We start from the raw sequence: 21,648 nt of genomic DNA, 5'->3' as shown, positions 1-21,648 counted from the left end.
GCCAGAATGGATGTCCAAAGAACTTCTAACTGAGCTAAAGCTCAAAAGTGACATGCACAAGAAGTGGAAAAGGGGAGAAATCACCAAAGAAGAATTCAAACGTATAGCCAACACCTGTAGGGAAAAGGTTTGCAAGGCTAAAGCGCAAAATGAGCTCAGGCTTGCCAGGGACATAAAAAACAACAAAAAAGGCTTTTTTGCTTACGTTGGTAGAAAAAGGAAGAAAAAGGAGGCGATAGGGCCATTGCAAGGAGAAGATGGGGTGATGGCGACAGGGGACAGGGAAAAGGCAGAACTACTTAATGCCTTCTTTGCCTCGGTCTTCTCACAAAAGAAAGCCATCTTCAACCTCAGCAACATGGAATGGACGAAGGATTGGGGGAAATCCAACCCCAAATAGGGAAACAAGTTGTCCAGGAACACCTGGCCACTCTAAATGAATTCAAGTCCCCAGGGCCAGATCAGCTACATCCAAGAGTACTGAAGGAACTAGCGGAAGTTATTTCAGAAACCACTGGCAATTATCTTCGAGAGTTCTTGGAGAACGGGAGAAGTCCCAGCAGATTGGAGGAGGGCGAATGTGGTCCCTATCTTCAAGAAGGGAAAAAAGAACGACCCAAACAATTACCGTCCGGTCAGCCTCACATCAATACCAGGCAAAATTCTGGAAAAGATCATTAAGGAAGTGGTCTGCGAACACTTAGAAACAAATGCGGTCATTGCTAATAGGATTTACCAAAAACAAGTCATGCCAGACTAATCTGATCTCTTTTTTCGATAGAGTTACGAGTTGGGTCGATACAGGGGATGCTGTGGATGTAGCGTACCTGGATTTCAGTAAGGCCTTCGACAAAGTCCCCCACGACCTTCTGGCAAACAAACTAGTAAAATGTGGGCTAGACAAAACTACGGTTAGGTGGATCTGTAATTGGCTAAGCGAACGAACCCAAAGGGTGCTCACCAATGCGTCGTCTTCATCATGGAAAGAAGTGACAAGTGGAGTGCCACAGGGCTCCGTCCTGGGCCCGGTTCTGTTCAACATCTTTATTAACGACTTAGACGAAGGGTTAGAAGGCACGATCATCAAGTTTGCAGACGACACAAAACTGGGAGGGATAGCTAACACTCCAGAAGACAGGAGCAGAATTCAAAACGATCTTGACAGACTAGAGAGATGGGCCAAAACTAACAAAATGAAGTTCAACAGGGACAAATGCAAGGTACTTCACTTCGGCAGAAAAAATGGAAATCAAAGATACAGAATGGGGGACGCCTGGCTTGACAGCAGTGTGTGCGAAAAAGACCTTGGAGTCCTTGTGGACAACAAGTTAAACATGAGCCAACAATGTGATGCGGCAGCTAAAAAAGCCAATGGGATTCTGGCCTGCATCAATAGGGGAATAGCGTCTAGATCCAGGGAAGTTATGCTCCCCCTCTATTCTGCCTTGGTCAGACCACACCTGGAATACTGTGTCCAATTTTGGGCACCACAGTTGAAGGGAGATGTTGACAAGCTGGAAAGCGTCCAGAGGAGGACGACTAAAATGATTAAGGGTCTGGAGAACAAGCCCTATGAGGAGCGGCTTAAAGAGCTGGGCATGTTTAGCCTGCAGAAGAGAAGGCTGAGAGGAGACATGATAGCCATGTACAAATACATGAAGGGAAGTCATAAGGAAGAGGGAGCAAGCTTGTTTTCTGCTGCCCTGCAGACTAGGACACGGAACAATGGCTTCAAACTACAGGAAAGGAGATTCCACCTGAACATCATGAAGAACTTCTTCACTGTGAGAGCTGTTCGACAGTGGAACTCTCTCCCCGGGGCCGTGGTGGAGGCTCCTTCCTTGGAGGCTTTTAAGCAGAGGCTGGATGGCCATCTGTCGGGGGTGCTTTGAATGCGATTTCCTGCTTCTTAGCAGGGGGTTGGTCTGGATGGCCCATGTGGTCTCTTCCAACTCTACTATTCTATGATTCTATGAACAACACCCAAATCATCCTGCTTCTTTGGGGATTCTGGGAGCAATTGTACAAAAAGTAGCTTTTCCTATCTCTATCTCTAAAAGGAAAGGTTTGATGAGGGATTTAAGGCATGTTTGTCTGGAAAGTAAGGGTATTCTACCAGGGCCAAAGCCAGAAAAAGGTTTGAGGGAGGGGGGCTTTGAAACTTTTTTTAAAGCGAATCATGAAGAGTAGTTCCATAACGCAAAATAATTTAGAAATCAGGCTCCATCGGTAAACTTCACTGGACATTCAAGACAGATAAACTTCAGTGGACACTAATGGGAATTTGGTTAACCACTTAAAATTCATGAGTAAACCAGGTTTTTTTTTTTTCAAAACCTGAAAAAATCGAGGGGGGGGAACCTCTGTATTCAAATCCCACAATTGGAGGGCCCAAGTTTGCCCATGCCTGATCTACACTGTAGAATTAATGCCGCTTGATAGCATTTTAACTGCCATGGTTCACATCACTGCTATAAAATCCTGGGAATTGCAGTTTGGTGAGGCACCAGCGCCTTTTGACCGAAAAGGCTAAAGCAGTGGTTCGCAACCTGTGAATTCCCAGTTGTTTTAGCTTACAACTCCCAGAAATCCCAGCCAGTTTACCAGCTGTTCAGAGTTCTGGGAGTTGAAGGCCAAAACATCTGGGGACCCACAGGTTGAGAACCACTGGGCTAAAGCCTTGTGAAACTAGAACTCACAGGATTCCACAGCATTAAACCAAGTGTTTAAAGTTATGTCAAACTGTATTAATTATTCAGTGTAGATTTTCCTTTAGAACAAACTTTGGAAATTGAAAATTTTAGCAAGTTGAAAATTCTGAATTCAGAATTCTGACTGAAGTCGGTTACAGTGAATAGTTAACATTCTTGAAAAAACACCAACGGCTGCTAGTTTATTAATGGGCACAATCAATAATACTGTTCAAGACATTTTATTTTCATACTGGCTTTGGTCATGTGGCTTCAGACATCCTTCCCTCCCTCAAAAAGATTACCCAGTGATATTCTATTAGGAAACTTGGGTCACACAGGTTTCCTGATGTAATATTCTCTTTTTCTCTGGGACCCAATATATAATGCCATATAATGCAGTTTAACTGCATTGAACTGGATTAAATGAATCTACACTGCCATATAATGCAGTTCAATACAGTTAAACTGCATTATATAGCAGAATACATGGGGCCTGAGAAGACTTTAACCCCTTTCCTCAGTAAAGAAAATCAAACCTTCTGTTTCCAAATCTGTCTGTCAACTGTTATTTTGGTTAGTGGCAGTTTAGTACACTTGTCTTGACAAAACTGTGGATGGGATAGTTTTCTTTTTCAAAGGCACAAATATTTCCTTGAAGAATAGGGCAGTGGCTGACCCCATCTACACTGCTATATAATACAATTTCAGAATGCAGATTAACTGCATTGAACTGGGTTATATGGCAGTGTAGATTTATATAATCCAGTTCAATCTACATTATATGAGCCTACACTGCCCGTACAATGCAGTTCAAACTACATTATATGACAGTGTCGATGAGGCCACAGTGCTGGACTAGGATTCTGGGATTTGAATCTCTTAGCTCCAGAAGAAGGCAGTAGCAACCCTCTCTGAACAAATTTTCAGTTTAGAGTTGCTATAAAATGGGGGAAAAACATGAACCACCATCGCCTGGATAGAATCAAGAGTGAGGCATTTCTATAAGTACCTTAACAGAGGCCTCTAGTGATCAGTATGTCACTATGCACACAAACACAGAATTCCACAACTGCCATGTTACATTTTGTCACAGAAAGAAAATGAAAGAGAAGCCCCTGTCAGTGGGGATGATGGGTAGCAGAGTGAAATCCAAAAATTCACCATCCCGGTCTGCCTCCTTCTCTCCAGACTGTTTCCCCGTGTGGAAAACAGCACTGGATAAACTCACTCCAGCAGACGAAGTCCAACTGTTGGTTAAACTTTATTTACATGAACTATATACAAATAGAGCAAATTCAGTCCTTTCCTCCATGAGTGCTTGCCGAAAGCACCCATGCACACACACAGCTCATCGCTCATCGCTGTTCTCCGCTCTACACAGGAAACCTTACCACTCCCCTGCATTCCACAGGAACCAAGATAGTAAGTCCTGGTCAAAACACACTTGACCCCATTGGTCCTGTGATACATCAATCATAGCAGACTCTCATTAACTCCATAATTGCTGAATCCAGATTAATTTTAACATTTCACAATACACAATACCCTGACAGCCCCGACTGAAAAATGATGGTTTATTATTCCTCACCTAAGCCAACCCTATGAAATTAATGGCATCACTATAAGTCAGCAGGAAACTACACACAGAGAAACAACAACAATCTATATTCATATTAGAATTAAAATGCATATAATAATAAAATATAGGGCATTAGGATGGTTGCAGGAAATCTATGGAAAAGGTTGGTTTCAGCTTTATTGTGACACAGTAACAGAGAACATTGAGATAGGTTAACATTCTAGAAACCTTCTTTTCTCTTTTCAGTTAAAATTGGGTCTTATGTGAAGGATTTTCAGCCCAGTACCTTATTCCAAATGGATAAACTCATGAGTTGTTGCTTTGTAGCTGTTCAGAAAAAACATCTATCTGATACTATACAGTCTCCATTGATCTTTCCTCTGTCAGGATCTGAAGACTGGAATGATTTTTTATTTAGACAGAGGTAAGATGACAAGAAGCCATCCCCAGTATGGGAAGCTCTAATGGTGCACAGTTAGCATGTGCCTGATTCAGAGGCCACAAGTGTGGCATTGCTACAAGGGGTAGCCATTCTTTTAGTTGCTTCTCTCAAGTAGTGAATTCTCTCCAGTGTCAAATGTCTTTCATGAATAAGATCAAGGATAATTCAGAGCAGCTTGCAGTGGCCATAAACTCAACAGTGAATTCAATATGGCAACAGATCTGCTAGCTATGACTCAATATAGCATGGAACCATCTTTTTTAAAAATGATTTCTCAGCTTGTTCTGCTGTGTGGTCCTGATATACAGATCCTAAGAAGGAAGAACAGGGGTTTATCAGCAGCCCATTAACACGTGACACCTGGATAGCAACTAAACAGATACACAGGTCAGCTAGTCCCAGCTGTCTTCACCATCAGTTTATTTCTATTTAAATTAAAACAATTATCCCAAAGTCTTCATTTGTCCTTGAGAGTTAGCATGGTATAGTGCAGTGGTTCTCAACCTGTGGGCCCCCAGATGTTTTGGCTTTCAACTTCCAGAAATCCTAACTGGTAAACTGGTTGGGATTTGTGGGAGTTGTAGGCCGAAACACTTGGAGACCCACAGGCTGAGAACTACTGGTATAGTGGTTTGACTGTTGAACTATGACTGGGGACCAGGGTTTAAACCTCCATTGGCCATGGAAACCCACTGCGTGAGCTTGGCCAAGTCATCCTTCCTCAGCCCCAGAGGAAGGCAAAGGCTTGTGAAGCAATCTTGCAGACAAACAATCCTTGATCTGTTCAGTTTAAGTTGGCTATATGTTTGAAAGGACTTGAAGGCACACCACCACAACAAGTGCATTTGTCCACATATACATTTGTATTTGTAAGATTTTAAATTAGCATGCAAATTAGCATCATTTGTCTTTCTTTCTTATTAACTAGTATATATACAATTAATTAGCCTATGTAAAATCTATGCAAACATGTCTGTTTTTCTTTTTGATGATGCAAGCCTGGTGATCCTGATTTATGAAGTTATGCACAATACTGAATAGGCAACTTACTTATAGATTGATTTACATTATTTCTTGCCTTGCCATTTTTATCTCAGAAGGGCAATAACCTTCCCTTTCATCCTTTAAAAGATGCATATCATCTTTGTGACTCCTTGTTGTTTTTCCCCTCCCAGAGAAGTCATGTTGCTTGCTTTCTTTATAGTATTGTCAGAATCAGACCTTTTTTATCTGCCTCCTCTGCAAAAATTTTAGCGAATGTCTTGGTCATTTCCTGTCTTAACTGTTATAATCCTTTTTAACTAGTCTTCCATTAACTCATCTTAGGGTTTGTCTGCACTGGCATCAAGCCATTAGTTCCTCCTGGATGTTCAGACAACATCCAGAAATGTCTGGATGGTTACATGGGTAAAACCAGTTAACCCAGACACAACAACACAAGGAAAGGGGGACAGATCGGGGCCACTCTCCTGTTTGGCTGTTGCAACAAGGGATCACCAAGATAAAATGATAGTCCAGCAGAGCCATATCAGTTTCTGCCCCACTGGACAGCCTGACTTGGCTTTGCCACTGCTGCAAGATGGAAGTGGGCAAAGTAGCAAGCCCTCCAGGGCCAGTTTGGAGTATTGTTACTCTGGACCAGCCTGAGACTGAGATCACCATCGTTGTTGTCGTCTCACTCGTTCAGTCGTTTTCGACTCTTCGTGACCTCATGGACCAGTCCATGCCAGAGCTCCCTGTCGGCCATCACCGTCCCCAGTTCTTTCAAGGTCGAACCAGTCACTTCAAGGATACTGTCCATCCATCTTGCCCTTGGTCAGCCTCTCTTCCTTTTTCCTTCCATTTTCCCCAGCATCATGATCTTCTCCAAGCTTTCCTGTCTTCTCATGATGTGACCAAAATACTTCAACTTTGCCTCTAATATCCTTCCCTTCAGTGAGCAGTCGGGCATTATTTCCTGGAGGATGGACTGGTTGGATCTTCTTGCAGTCCAAGGCACTCTCAGGATTTTCCTCCAGCACCAGAGTACAAAAGCGTCTATCTTCCTTTGCTCAGCCTTCCTTATGGTCCAGCTCTCGCATCTATAGGTTACTATGGGGAATACCATGGCTTTGACTATGTGGACCTTCGTTGCCAGTGTGATGTCTCTGCTTTTCAGTATTTTATCGAGGTTGGCCATTGTTCTCCTCCCAAGAAGTAAACGTCTTCAGATTTCCTGGCTGCAGTCTGCATCTGCAGTGATCTTCGTGTCTAGAAATATGAAGTCTGTCACTGCCTCCACGTTTTCTCCCTCTATTTGCCAGTTGTCAATCGGTCTGGTTGCCATGATTTTGGTTTTCTTGACATTTAACTGCAGCCCGGCTTTTGCACTGAGAACACCACGCTCCTGAAAAAAACTCAAGACAGGTTGAGTATTCCTTATCCAAAATATTGAGGTCTAGAAATTGTTTGGATTCTTTATTACTTCACATTACCGGAATACTGGAATACTGACTAACCTGATGGGCATCTTCACTCTCTGATCTCTAGGGTTCTCAATTCAACCAAGAGATTCCTCTTCTTTAGTTCAGCTTAATCCTCTTTCACTTGCTACTTCATATTCCTGGAAATCCTTCCCGCATTATCTTACATCTCAATTTAAAACGTTCTGGATTTCCAAAGCTTTTGGAGTTTTAGATGTATTTAGTTACACAGACTTACATATTTTGATTATATATTTGTTATCCTGTCCTTGTATTGGTTTTTATGCTTGTATTTGGCAGCCAGATGGGTCACAGGTAGATCTAAGGAAGACTATATTACGCAAATATTAAAATCACTATAGTGGCTGCCAATTAGTTTCCAGGCAAAGTGTTTAAAGCACTATACAATTTGGTTCAGATTACTTGAAGGATTACCTGTACCTTCTCCTATAAAATCTGCCCCATGCACTCAGGTCCTGCAGGGGACATTTCCTTTAGTCATCCAGGACCAGGCTGCAATTGTCAGCCAGATGACTTTTTGTTCAGCCATCCCCAAATTGTGGAATAACCTGAATGGAAGAGGTTTCAACAGCCAAATATGATCTCTGAATTTAAAACAGTATTGAAGATTATTCTCTTCTGGCCAAATAATTTTTAAATTATAGATTTTAAAGTATGACCTGATTGATTTTAATATGTATTGGTTTTATGTGCTCTTTTAACTTGTATGTATTTTAATTGATGCTGTATTTAAAGCTATTGTTGCTTCTTGCCTTGTCCGTAACATCATCAGAGTTGTTCCTCTTAATATTATGGGTTCCTAAATTGGTCAACAAAAGATTATTTAACAATAATATAAAACACTATATGTCAATATAAATAAATTTGATCAACAAAGCGCATAATGTTTTGCCTATACATTAACATATTTGGTGGCAGACACAGTGTATCACAAAGGCCTTCTAAAGGGCCTTGTTTTGAGCTATTTGAGCCATTTAAATCTTTCTTGGGGAATAAATCCCACATTAGCGCTATGTTAGCTAAAAAGACCCTGTGTCTCATATGCTTTACTTTGGAAGGTGCTTATTACCAAGATTTTGTCAGTTACCTGGTGGTAAGCTGCATTACATATATTTCAGATAAACCAAGATTTTCTTTACAAATCCCACATTCTGTGCCAAAAGATGCTTTTTAGTTGCATGAAGCATATAATATAAATTATTATTATGTTATGTAAATACCATGGGAGCCTTCAGTGGCACAGCGGGTTAAACTACTGACCAGAAGGTCGGTGGTTTGAATCTGGGGAGAAGGGTGAGCTCCCACTGTTAGCCCCAGCTTCTGTCAACCTAGCAGTTCGAAAACATTCAAATGTGAGTAGATCAATAGGTACTGCTCTGGCTGGAAGGTAATGGTGCTCCATGCAGTCATGCCGGCCACATGACCTTGGAGGTGTCTACGGACAATGGTGGCTCTTCGGCTTGGAAATGGAGATGAGCACCAATCCCCAGAATCGGACACGACTAGACTTAATGTCAGGGGAAATCCTTTACCTTTGCCTATGTAAATACATAAACTTCTAATTGATTGTTTATAGTGGTTCAGTTCAGACTCCTTCATATTTAGAGTAGAAATTTATGGAATTTAAGTTAGTCATGAGTAAACTGGATCTAATTCATTGTAACAAGCCTACTTAGTTTGGCATAGGCTGGATCCATCACTATATTTTTATCTCACCCGTCCTCAAAGGAATATACAGAGTGGTGCACAAGATCCCCCCAAATTGTATCATCACAACAATTTTAGACTAGTCTCAGTGAATCTGATGGTGGAATAAATATTTAAAAAACAATTTTGGCTTAGTACTCTTCTTACAACCATTAGCTAAATAACATTCATGAATGTACACTGTTATCTATCTGTCCTGCTTCCCTAAGTGTTAGCTTATGGTGACAGTTTCATAGAGTTTTATTGAAAAGACTTAGTTAAAGGAAATTTGCTGTTGCTGCTTTCTAAGGCTGCGAGAGGGTGACTACTAGCCCAAGGTCAGCCAGTGTTGTCTCCATGGCGGAAGAATAATTTGAACCCCTTCCTCCCAGAGTTCTAGCTCAGAATTCAAACCAGGTCACCATGGTGGCTCTTTCCTCCTACATGCAGCAGGCTCCACCCTTGTTAAGACATATTTCACCCACAAATGCCTAAAGTATCATTCAAGCCATTATCAGACAGCCTTATGTTTTGCACAACGCTCATGTTAAAAAACACCGAGGGCTGCATACAGGATTTCCCCCCAGAGTATTATGGTTGAAGACCAAAAGATATTGGTATCGGCATATAAGTCAGCTACTAGCTTGATTTAGGGCTGCTTTGGGAATGGCTGTGTTCTTCTATTGCCATGAAAGGATGGGAGGGAAATAGTCCCTGTAGGGTATTTCGGTGTCAGTTTAACTGTTGTGATTTACTGAGATCCTGCAGATGTACAAAAAAGACAATTCTGGGGAAGAAGAGAGATTGAGTCATAGAAGGAGAGATGATAATTCAGGAACCGATACAAATATATCTGAACAATTTTGCTGTTTCTGCACAGGTGTGTTACACAGTCATCCCAACTCAAGAATTTTAGAAGTTTTAGACCAGAAAAGTAACTTTTTAAAATGTTGGCACTATGTTTCATAGTCCAGCATCTTGTTTTGTCACAGATATGTTACAGAAAACCTTTTTGTGCTGAATATGATTTTATAACATAGTGGATGATGGCAATATTGGTTTTTTTCTCCTCTGTAAGAAGTACAGTAGAGTCTCATTTATCCAACATGAACAGGCCGGGAGAACGTTGGATAAGCGAAAATGTTGGATAATAAGGAGGGATTAAGGAAAAGCCTATTAAACGTCAAATTACATTATGATTTTATAGATTAAGCACCAAAACATCATGTTTTACAACAAATCAACAGAAAAAGTAGTTCAATACATGGTAACATTATGCAGTAATTACTGTATTTACAAATTTAGCACCAAAACATTGCAGTGTATTGGGAACATTAACTACAAAAACATTGACTACTAAAAATTGACTACAAATGAAGATAGAATTGCATTAAATGAACTTACAGTAACAACATTGTTGGAAGTTAAATCCATAAAAAGTTCAGTCCTTGCTGCCTAGAGAAACAGCTGTGGATCCGGGACAGAGGCAGACTGCGTTAGATAATCCAGAATGTTGGATAAGCGAGACTCTACTGTAATTAGAATTTTGTCTATAAAACATTAAAACAACACAAATTCAAGTGTTAATTTAAAAATCTTAATAAAAAGGAGGGAGAACATTTCTTAAATTGTTCACAGCTTTGAACAAAGTAGCCGTAATCCACAAAATGTGTCTTCCATATATTATAATTGCATTTGATGAGTACATCATAGACTGTTACCTACTTTGGTATTTCTTATTAGAAAGAAAGATTGGTGTCACACTCCAGAAATAAAATAAATGCTATAAAATTCTTTTTTTTTTTTTGGAGTTCAATTCTTCTAATTTCCTTATAGCGTAGGAGGTTATGGGGCAATTTTCACTCTCAGTTCTTTCCCTGGGCTTCATTGGCCAGTCTGCCCCACAAGTACTTCTGTGTTTTGGCTGTACATTGGTTCAGAAGGTCAGTTGGAAATGATGCAATGACATTTCTGATCTTTATTTTGGTTGGTGTGACTAAATGCAAAGGTAAGGGGTTCTGAAAGGCATGAGAGTGTCGCACCTCAGAATAGTTCACCTTGCTATTGACACCAAGCCACACACAGAAGATAGTATTTTGTAGTTTTATTGAGCAAAATCAGACTATATATAAAATCAAAGCAGGCAAAAATATAGTTTTCAAAGTAGTTGTAAAATAGAGTCAATAAATTCAATGATCCATAGACAAAAACAAAAGTCTATTCCCAAAGATACAATAGTTCACAAGGATTCATGAGCAGGAGTATTTCCAAAGCATGAAGACATAGACCATCCACTCTGATGAAGTGAGAATTTGCTTTGACATAGATTTGTCTCCCAACACACAGTTTTAAACGCAACCCAAAAATGCATTTCTCTTCCCTTCAGAGGCCTCCCGTTTTCCAGCTAATCTCAGGCTATGCCGAGGCATTCCTTTACATTGCAAACCATCTGCCCAAGATAGCAATGGAGTTTCTTGACTGTCAAGGCCAAACAGCTCATTATCTTGCACCTGAACAAGAGCCTGAGACAAATCTCCTTGGTTTTCATCTGTGACAGGCTGGTTCAGGAGTTCATCTACAGGTTCAGGAGTTCATCTCTCACCCAAAATCCCCTTCCTCATCTTCACTCTGGCACTGCTGCTGAGTCACAACAGAGAGGAGTTTGCTTATGTTTTGGGGTTGTCATGGTTTGGAGGTGAAAACTTTCCCCCATTTTTTATTTTAAGATTCCAGAAGACTGTGTAGAAGGGAATTGGAATATGAGCTCTTCCTGCAATTGATAGCTCACATTTTATTTTACCTTGCTCTAAAGTATTATGCACCAGTTTGAGTTCCAATCATCTTTGGGGGACTGTAGACAGTGGATGATGGGAGATAAGGAGGAAAAAGACCTCTAGAGGTTACATGGGGCCTATAAAGTGACCCTCCCCCCCCCCCCCCCCCAATCTGCATCAGGGGATCTGCACATTTGGGATCTGGAGTTCCCTGCCCAGATCTCCTGCAACTGAGGCCCCATCTACACTGCCATATAAAATCCAGATTATCTGCTTTGAACTGGATTATATGGCAGTGCAGACTATTATAATCCAGTTCAAAGCAGATAATTTGGATTTTATATGGTAGTGTAGATGGGGCCTAAGTCTGACTATCATAGTACTTATAAACCTCATATTATTTCTCTCTCTGTCTCCTAAATGCTTTTGTTATTTTATATTAACAGACAACTAAGTCTCTCTTTCTTTTTGGGATAGGATGGAAAGAATAAAGATGAGTAATCTTCTCTAACTTTTTGGGGCCATTTACATGTAATTTCCCTAATGTGGTGTGTCTGGTAAGTTTTCCACTGACTAAAATATTTCAGAACCCCCAAACCTTACAACAGTGCTGAGCTGTACTGTATTTCATATTTTACAATATAATATATTGCATTTATTTACAACCCACTGTTCAAATAAAGTCCTAGGGCAACTTACAACAAAAAAGTCTCACATAGCTCTTAAGAACCAAGTTGTGTGATGTATTTCAAATTGCTTTTAAAATACAGGCAGTCCCTGAGTTACAACATTCGGGAAAAAGGTATCCCCACTGAAATTTTTCAAAATCCAATTATCACAGGGACAGAAAGTGAAGTGAAATCTTCTGAACAAGGGCACAAACAGCAAAACAAATGCCAACTGAGTGTTAACACTTCCCTATTCTATCCTAACCATATATAAATATTTGCATGGTTGGGGTCATTGACCCATGATTTTGAAAATTGTAGTTCACCCCTGCCCCATATGTGTGTATGTGTGTGTATGTAGATATATGGTAACTCCAAAATGCATTTTCTGTACAATACAAGTGAGGAGAAATATATCTGAAAGAAGGGCAACAGTTACTAAAAAAACAAAGCACTAGAATAGTTAATTTCTTTTTTGTCTTGTGCAGACTAACGATTGCTAGGCTTCTGAGTTACCTTGCTGAGACACCGTAGGTGAGCTTTGATTTTAGTGTGTGTTTCCTTTTCTTCAGGAGCCAAAACTCTACAGAGCCTGTGACAACTCAACCCAGTCCTGCAGGCGCAGCCACATCCAGTATCACCACCATCATACACACTGGGGGCAACTGGTCTACTGGCTTGTTTGATGTCTGCAGTGACAAGAAAGTTTGTAAGAGTTGATTTGTTCCTTTTCAATATTTTTTCAAGGCGGTATTCCCTTGTGACTTGGGAAGAATAAGGTATTTTTTAGATGTTTTACAAGACTGCTGACTGAAAAAACTGCTGTTGGGATAATAATGAAACCGAGATGCTATGTTGGAGTAAGAATAAAAAGTAGGTCTTGACACTGGGGAAGATTACCCAAGTACCAGCTGATGCCAGCCAGATGGGTTAGAGCTCTGCTACCAAGGTGTAAGTCCCTGCGCCATGGGCTACTCATCCCTAGAGAGATTCCAGGAAAGAAAGAAACAACTGCAGTTAACTGTCACGATTATGGTGCCTGTCTCTGGCACATTGGAAAAAAAACCAATTACTAGTTCCCATATCACAAAGGACTGTGTTGGACTAGAACTCCCAGCATCCCCATCTGAGGGTAGGTTGGTCTGTGTCCTCAACTACCCCACATTGTAATATCATTCAACAGGCAGAAGGCTTGTTCTCTTCACAAAAGTCCAAAATATTTTCTCCTCAGAAACAAGTCTACTGAGTTCATTAAGAGGTTCTCTTCTGGGTAAGTCAGTATAGGGTTGTAATCTTAATTGTGCTAAACTGAACAATCACACAAGTACTATATTGAGAACTTAAAAATTTGCTCCTGCTCCTTTTTTCATTTGTAGTAAACAAGATGAAATAATTAATTTCCACCCGTGCAGATATGTTTATATGTATCCACATGTTACCCAATCCTGTAATAATGAAAATTGTTTGGCTCATAAAAAGTATAAAGTGGATAAAGTGGATAGAATGCTTCATGTGGACACTCAGCTTCATTTATACATGTTCTCCAGTTTCAAGCTGATTGACAAGCCAATGTGACTTGTCCAACGTCTCCCAAGACTGAGTAGGGATTCCTGGAACCCTAGTCTAACACTGAAGCTACTACAATATGCTGGCTCTCATAAAGTTCCATAGTGTCTGGTATTTCCAGTGGGATGCTGCTCTGATACTTAAGGTTCCCATTGGTTTCCAGTGGGTTCACTTTTTTCCTATTCAGAAGACATTGAATGAAAAAAATGGTCTGCTTTTCAGTTCTCTTTTCTGCCATGCATCTTACCCATACCCTCAATATTCTTGGAGTGTTCCCATAATCTGAATCATATATTTTGCCTCGAGATGACTGGTGCGGGGAGGATCCTTATCCTCCATTATGCTGTTGGCTGTGGTGATTTATGTGGGTCCCCCAGACAAATAATTCTATGAATATTCAGTGTGGATCTAGATTTCATCATCCATTAACAGTGTTGTTGTGGTTGTGCTTAATGTTAGGTGTGTGCGGTTCACTCTGCTGCCCGATCTTAGAATGCAGTCTTGCAAGCCGCCACGGAGAGTGCTTTTGTTTCCCGCTGTTGCAGGGCTCCACCATGGCATTAAGAGCTGGCATCAGAGAGAGATATAGAATTCATGTAAGTCTATGTAAGTGTTCTATCCCACCCCCACAATGCACTGGGATGTTGGTGACAGGGCTTATCCAGTTCACCCTAACGCATGCATAATACTGTCTGCAGACTTAGTCTAAAATCTCTTGACATGGTAGAGAGCAAGGTGGGTAAACCTTGCTAATGAATACTGATGACTTGAAATCTTTGCAAGGGTGAAAAGTTCAGTTGAGATAGAGTATTAAAAAAACCCTCAGAACTTCATACCAATACACATACTTGCCATTATTTTCATCTTTCTTAATGTCCCCCATCTTTGCTCTGTGTGGGGTTCAGATCTTTTTTACTGCTAGCACTACGCCTGCCAAAATGAGAGCAAATACATTAAGCTCTTAAAACAGCTGTTCCTGTAGCCCAGTATTTGTTTATAATTGCCAAACAAATTCTCATGTTTTTACAACATTGAGTAAAAGTACCTTTATTTTCTTCACTTTAGCTGCAAAATTGCATTGCCCACAAGTCCATAGGAAGGGGGAAAAACACATTTGCCATGCAATCATGAAAACGTACTATGCCTTTCTATTCTGTCTTTGGCACACTATCCAGCAGAGCTTTTCCAAGTGGTGAAGAGCCTGCAGGGATCGAGATCAGAGAGGCCAGGAACACAACCTGTGGAAGCTGCTGTGATAAATTTGCCAGGCACTTTGAGCAGCAAGTTGTTCCTATTCAGTCATAACTTGAGGCCACATTATTGCAGAGTTTAGGGAGGTGTCCAGTGCACCATCCGGTCTATTTTCTTGGGATCAGTTTTGGTTGTTGCAACTGGATGATGTGAATTAATTGCTTGAATTGGTCCATCCTCCACACATTGTCTTGAGTCTTGCCCATTTTGGCTATAAATATAGATTGGGTGGGTCCATGTATTAAATGCCTCACAGGAGGAGTTGCCTTGAAGGATGCTCTTCTGTGTGACCTTTTCTGAAGAATATTTAGCCAGATTCAGAAGTATGTGATAACTATCACTTTATTTGGAAATATCCTGTATCTGGCCAAGGTGCTTGATCATGTGGTCACTGGCCAGCTTCTGATGTTCTTGGAGAAAACAGATTATACAGTCCAACTGATTCTTTTTCTTGGTGTCTTGTTTTTTAGGCCTGTTCCTGGGGTTGTTTGGGGGCACTGATTCAGAAAATTTCATTGGATAAACTACATCCACTCTAGTTTCTTAGATATGGGTATCATGGTTTTCAGTGGGTGAGCAGATGGCGACTAGTACATGGTATTTGTTCTGTATCTCAAAAACTGAAAGGGGAAAACTGATGTAATTTTTGGAATCAGCAGATAAATATACCCAGAAACAGGCCTAAAATTGGTATGTTGGTTATCTAGACCACTTTGGTCTATTTTCACACCAGGGCATAGAACTGAAAAGGCTTTCGTTACTCTGGGTGATGACCTACTCCAGGAGAGAGGAGAGTACTACTCTATTGCTCCTCCTGGGGCTCTCTTTGGCTTTTGACAGAATTGATCATGATATCGACTCTGGCAGATGGGAGTAGGAGGGACTGTTTTATAGGGTTTCTGCTCAGTGGTATCACTGGTGGTATGAACATCACTGGGATCAGTATGTTTTAAAGCAAGAGTAGGCAAAACACAGTCTTCAGATTGCATCCAGCCCTTAAGACCCCTGAGTAATGCCTGTGTAGGCTACTAGTAGTCCCTTAATTCCCTGGACCTTGGGAACTTCGTTATTTCTAATAAATGGGTCAGCTGCACTTTGCCAGGCCACACTGAAAGAGCAATGCTGCAATTTTGTTCACTATTTTCTTTTTTTTAAATGGAAAATCACAGAAAAACACTGCTATAGATAAATTGATTCTATTGGTAAATGTAAAATGCATTCAGAAATTGGTTATCCAGTTTTGGGGTGGTGGAATATGTTAGTTCTCCCCTTTCACGGTCTCCATCATTCTCTTCACATGAATGTTGGCTGGCTGAAGAGGAGAGATCTTTGGCTATCCGTCAAAGCTCTCCTCCATGCATACTAAAACATCGAAAAACCATGGACACCATATCTGATCAAGATGAACTGGTTAATGTGGGGAATAATCTGGAGCTTCTCTTTATTTTTAAGGTTTGAATGTGGCAAAGAACTCACATAGAGGAATTCTAATTAGATCAGCACTTAGTGACATGGAAAAATGGTTTCTCAGGCAGCTTAATGGAGATACTTTCTCTTCCTGTTTTTCCCCAGGGAACACTCTGTGAAGACTGGATGGCAGTTCATTGCTGCTGGCCTTTTGCGGTCTGCCAAATGGCCCGAGAAATGAAGAGGAGACCTATATTCCAGCTCTACAAAGTGCACCAATCTTTGCCGCCACCTCTATTCAAAAGTGCCCTTGTTTAAAAACTTCCCAAAGATAGTGCTTTCCCCTAGAATGCCAATTTTTTAATGTAATAAATTTCTTAACCTATATTTTTCTCAGGGTAAGATTTCTTTCACTACCTCCACCATGCACGTTTTGTTTTCCCAGGGAAAGGTGTTAAGTAACAGCCTAATTCCAAGAGCAGTAGGCTATTTAGTAGATTAAAATGCCAGTCAGAGAAGGCTGCCTTCAGGATTGACACTTCCAGGCATCTGCTGAGGCTGGTGGTGTGCAGCTTTTCTAATGAAATTGAAGGCATCCCTTTAACTGTCTAGTAATCATGCTACTTTTAAGAAATAAGATAACTATATAGAAATAGGGTGGAATGCATTCTGACATGAACCTATAGAAGCTGACATAGACTAGGGATAGATGCCCAATGGAGTTTTTCCCCCCTGAATTTCAGATAGCAAATTGATTTATTGAAGAGCTTGTACAGCACATCAGCTAGGAAGGAACTGTAACCCCAGAAGCCTCAGCTCAACTATAAGTTAATTAGGCAATACTCTTTATTCCAGCCTCACATTTCATCTGTAATCATTAGAGGGTAAACATATTAGCCTACAGTATGCAAAGGGACTTTGTAACTTCTTGGAGACCTTTACCACCATATCACATTGAGAAATTTCTCAGTCGTAAGACACTTCAGCCTCTTTTCAAGCATGGAGAGGAACCGATCTCATCACATGAGTTAAACTGCTCCGGCTGTCATGCATAGCCCTCCATGGTTGAAAAGATGCAGAAGTTTCCTGAAAGGAGGGGACTCTGGCAATCGACCTCATCACATTAAGAAATGTTTCCTCCTAGGACACTTCAGCCTCTTTCTAGCATGGAAAGGCTCCTAGCTCTCATCACACTTTACTCACATCTTTAGAATTGAAAAACATGTGTGATGCCATCAGCAGTCTCTTGTATCCTATGGGGTTTAATGCAGAAAAGTAGGATCCTATGGAAATCAATGGTTTTAACCTGGATCACTGTCTCTTGTATCTTATGGGGTTTGGGGCTGAACCATAGAATCCCATGGAAAGAAGTGGTTTTAAACTGGTGTCAGTCTCCTTTAATGTAAGGGGCTTTGGACAGGGAAGGGGATCTCTTGGTTTTTGGATATTGTTGCTTCCCCTGATTTTTTAAAAAAGGTAATGCTGACCGTGTGATGAATGTAAGATGAATGTATTGCTCTGAAGTTTCCACATGTGAGTGTGATGGGGAGGCAGAACTCAAAAATGGGACTACTGACGATATAAGAGGGCCGATTCTTTATACTTAAAGGGATGGTCAGCCATGCTTTTCCCTCTCAATGTGATGAGGTGTAGTGAGAAAAGTTGATGCCATAGATTTTCAAAGACATTGGACACATTTACATTGGGAAAATACCATAGGAATGAATGATAATTGCTTTATGGTGTCCACATGACACATTACAACATCTTGCCAGAGAATGCTCTGAAGCTTTCACTTCAGGGTCTGTGTGAATATTAGGGTCAGTTCTGAATTGGAATTGGTCCTGCTGTTCACATGGTCATCCTGCTTTCCAACATGGGGACAGGAGCGTGGCACTTGCCTCTGTTGCCAGTTGCAGAGAGTTCCTAGCCATTGCTCATTGCCTTTGCTGATGTTAGCAAAGAAATTGTGGGACTTGGAGAGGAGACAGGAGAAAGGAGAGGGATCACTCCTTCTTCCCCCTTCCCTTCTCCAAGTCACGTGGAACATTTACTAAAGTGACAAATGGATTTTCTGGGGCTGAGAATGTGTGACTTGACCAAGGCCTCCCAGTGGGTTTCCATGGCTGAGCAGGGAATTGAATCCCGGTCTCTGGAATTATAGTGAAATATGCAAACCACTACACCACACACTTTCTCTTATGCTCTCCTTACACAAATGGGTGGTTTTGATATTGTGTTTCTAGAAAAACCACAGCAATTTTCAGAGGAAATGAGCTATTTGTTTTCTCTTTCCCCCTTATTTAATAAAAACTAGGAAGCATAACTATGGTTTAAAGCTCACAGGGTTAAACTACATAAGGATTCCTAGGTCTTTCAGCTGTTATACAAGCCATTACCCCTGACAAATGATGTGATTCAAATTCTCTAGCTCTGTGGCAATTCATTATCTCATCCTATAAGATGAGTTTAAACTCTGCTCATCATGAACTCATGTTTACTGCTCATTGTATTGGGCCATTTGATGTAATTTGCTGCATTTGGTGCACTTCTGCAAGACGTCCCTTCCCCCTCAGTCCCTCATTACTTCTAAAAAACAATTCAGTTTCGCTTTGTGTTTTGTACCTAGAAAGCCCTTTCACATAAAAAAAATTGAGCAGGTGCTCATGAAGAGAAAAATGTGTGAGAAATAGATTGTCAGTATGAGGTGACAACTGAGCATGTGCATTTCAGTGTCAGAGCAGACCCAAGTAACTGTGTCTTCAGATGATCACAAAGAAATCAGAGCTGGCTTCTGAGCAATTTTCTATTTCTTTCTCAGGCAAAAATGTAACAGGTTTACTAAATGGAACATCAGCTTTGCTGTCCAATACTGAGTAGACGCAATGACAATGGAAAAGGCTTCTTTCCTGCCATCAGCATCTCCACTAAATAAGTGGAATTCTAAATTCTAAACTAGGAGTAGAGGACCTTTGGTTTTTCCAGGTATTTTGGACCTGGAAACCTCATGCACAGGCCTACAAATTGTCAATGTAAAATTATGTGTGGTATAGTATTTCAAGTACCCTTTCCCTAGGATTGCTAGAACGTAAGCAACGTGAGTGTTTGACTACGATTCTGGAGACCAGGGTTAGAATACCTGCTTGACCATGGAAACCCACTGGGTGACCTTGATCAAATCCCACCCTCTCAAGCCTCAGTGGAAGACAACAGCAAACCCCTTCTACACAAATTTTGGCAAGAAAGTCCCATGAAAGGTTCACCGTGGGTTGTCATACATCAGAAATGACTTGAACAGAGCCACACAAGCAATGTGGGGGAGGGCAATGATGAGTGTACCCTTTCCCTCTTATTACAGTACAACTTCTATATCCTCAGGACCAGTATTCATGGTTTTATTTATCCAGATCCCACAAAATCTGTCCTCAGTTCTCCAGTATAACTTTGTGGTATTCTTGGGCCAACAGTTCTTAATTTCAGTAGGGATCACTGTTATCCATGGCTTCATATACTCACCCAAAGTCCAGGAGTGTATTTCCCACAGATACAGAGGCCATACTATACCATGGCCGTGATAAAAGCAGAAAATTCCCAGGTGTTTGACTCTGGAAGAAATTTTATGTTGATACTAATTACAGGCCAAGCAATCCCTGATTTATAACTAAAATTCATAACGAAATGGCAAATTAATTTGAAAAGAATAGCTTATTCTTTGTGACCAACCAAATGTAATAATGCCCCTTTTGATCTTTTGGTCTCTTTTTATTATAAAGTAAAATTTAAAATATAGTAAAGTGATAATTCAGAATAATTAATTGCCTGATAAATAACATTTCATATCATAATGAAAACTGAAGTAGTTTGCTTGAAGGAAGATGGTGGCTTGCTGGTTTGTGTGTGTGGCTTCAATCTTGTTTTTCTTTTTCATTATGATGTTATTCATATTTTATGACTGGACAAGGTTCTAAAAGAGGCGAGCAAATAATCTGCATTGGGATGTTCTCCAGCCATGTTATATCAATTGGGTTATTTTGTTATCCTAATCTAGGTTTCTGTGACACTCTAATGTTTCCTACTTTTGATTGAAAATGGATTCATGTAAAACAGTACCTAGAAATCCCTCATTATTTATCAATTTCTCTGCATTTTCTGTAAAAATCTTTTATTCCTTGTGAGTTTGAGAAAGTTATTTCTTCCCCTCCATGGCTACTGTTGACTAGATGATTTGGGGATCTTCCAAAATAAACATTTTCTTTCCCCTCCTTTCCTGCATGAATAAGTGTGAATTCTGCAACTACTAAATTGTGCAGCCTGTTATTTTGTAGGTCAAAGCCTGAAAAGCATTTTCTAAAAGCAATTATAGTTTAAATCCCCAAAGGTAGATAGTTACTACTGTAACGTTGTCATAGTTACAGTTTTTTAAAATACCTTTATTTCCCCATTTTTTGATTGCAACAAAATAACTGCTGCCTTATGTTACAAAATACATTCTTGCTTATTGTCACCTCAACCTACCCCCCAAACACAAGCCATCACTTGCAGCCATCTGATACCACACTTTGTAATTGTTTGAGTTACAATTATGCCTCAAAAAGACTTTAGTAAAGGTCCAATTTTCATATGCAGTCATGCCTTTGTTATTTGAAAAGGGAACTAATTATAGAGGAGACATGATAGCCATGTATAAATATGTGAGGGGAAGTCATAGGGAGGAGGGAGCAAGCTTGTTTTCTGCTGCCCTGCAGACTAGGACGCGGAACAATGGCTTCAAACTACAGGAAAGGAGATTCCACCTGAACATTAGGAAGAACTTCCTCACAGTGAGGGCTGTTCGACAGTGGAACTCTCTGCCCCGGGCTGTGGTGGAGGCTCCTTTTTTGGAGGCTTTTAAGCAGAGGCTGGATGGCCATCTGTTGGGAGTGCTTTGAATGCGATTTCCTGCTTCTTGGCAGGGGTTGGACTGGATGGCCCATGAGGTCTCTTCCAACTCTACTATTCTATGATTCTATAGCTGTCAGGTAAAGGTAAAGGTTTCCCTTGATGTTAAGTCCAATCGTATCCGACTCTGGGGGTTGGTGCTCATCTCCATTTCTAAGCCG

The 21,648-nt window shown here is 40.6% G+C and overlaps 1 protein-coding gene across 1 annotated transcript in view; it reads left to right on the top strand.

Moving 5' to 3' along the window:
* Window positions 1-16,934, top strand: part of plac8l1 (PLAC8 like 1) — a 34,594-nt gene extending 17,660 nt beyond the window's left edge. The window contains exons 3-5 of the mRNA XM_062969374.1: window positions 12,898-13,034; window positions 14,351-14,487; window positions 16,715-16,934. Of these exons, the coding sequence (XP_062825444.1) occupies window positions 12,898-13,034; window positions 14,351-14,487; window positions 16,715-16,867 (427 nt within the window). The 3' untranslated portion in view covers window positions 16,868-16,934. The remainder of the gene's footprint in view (window positions 1-12,897; window positions 13,035-14,350; window positions 14,488-16,714) is intronic.
* Window positions 16,935-21,648: the final 4,714 nt, after the last annotated feature.

The sequence above is a fragment of the Anolis carolinensis genome, chromosome 2, assembly GCF_035594765.1.
Source record: "Anolis carolinensis isolate JA03-04 chromosome 2, rAnoCar3.1.pri, whole genome shotgun sequence".
Classification (NCBI taxonomy): Eukaryota; Metazoa; Chordata; class Lepidosauria; order Squamata; family Dactyloidae; genus Anolis; species Anolis carolinensis.
The sequence above is the reverse complement of the archived record's forward strand: the minus strand, read 5'-3'. Positions and strand labels throughout refer to the sequence as shown.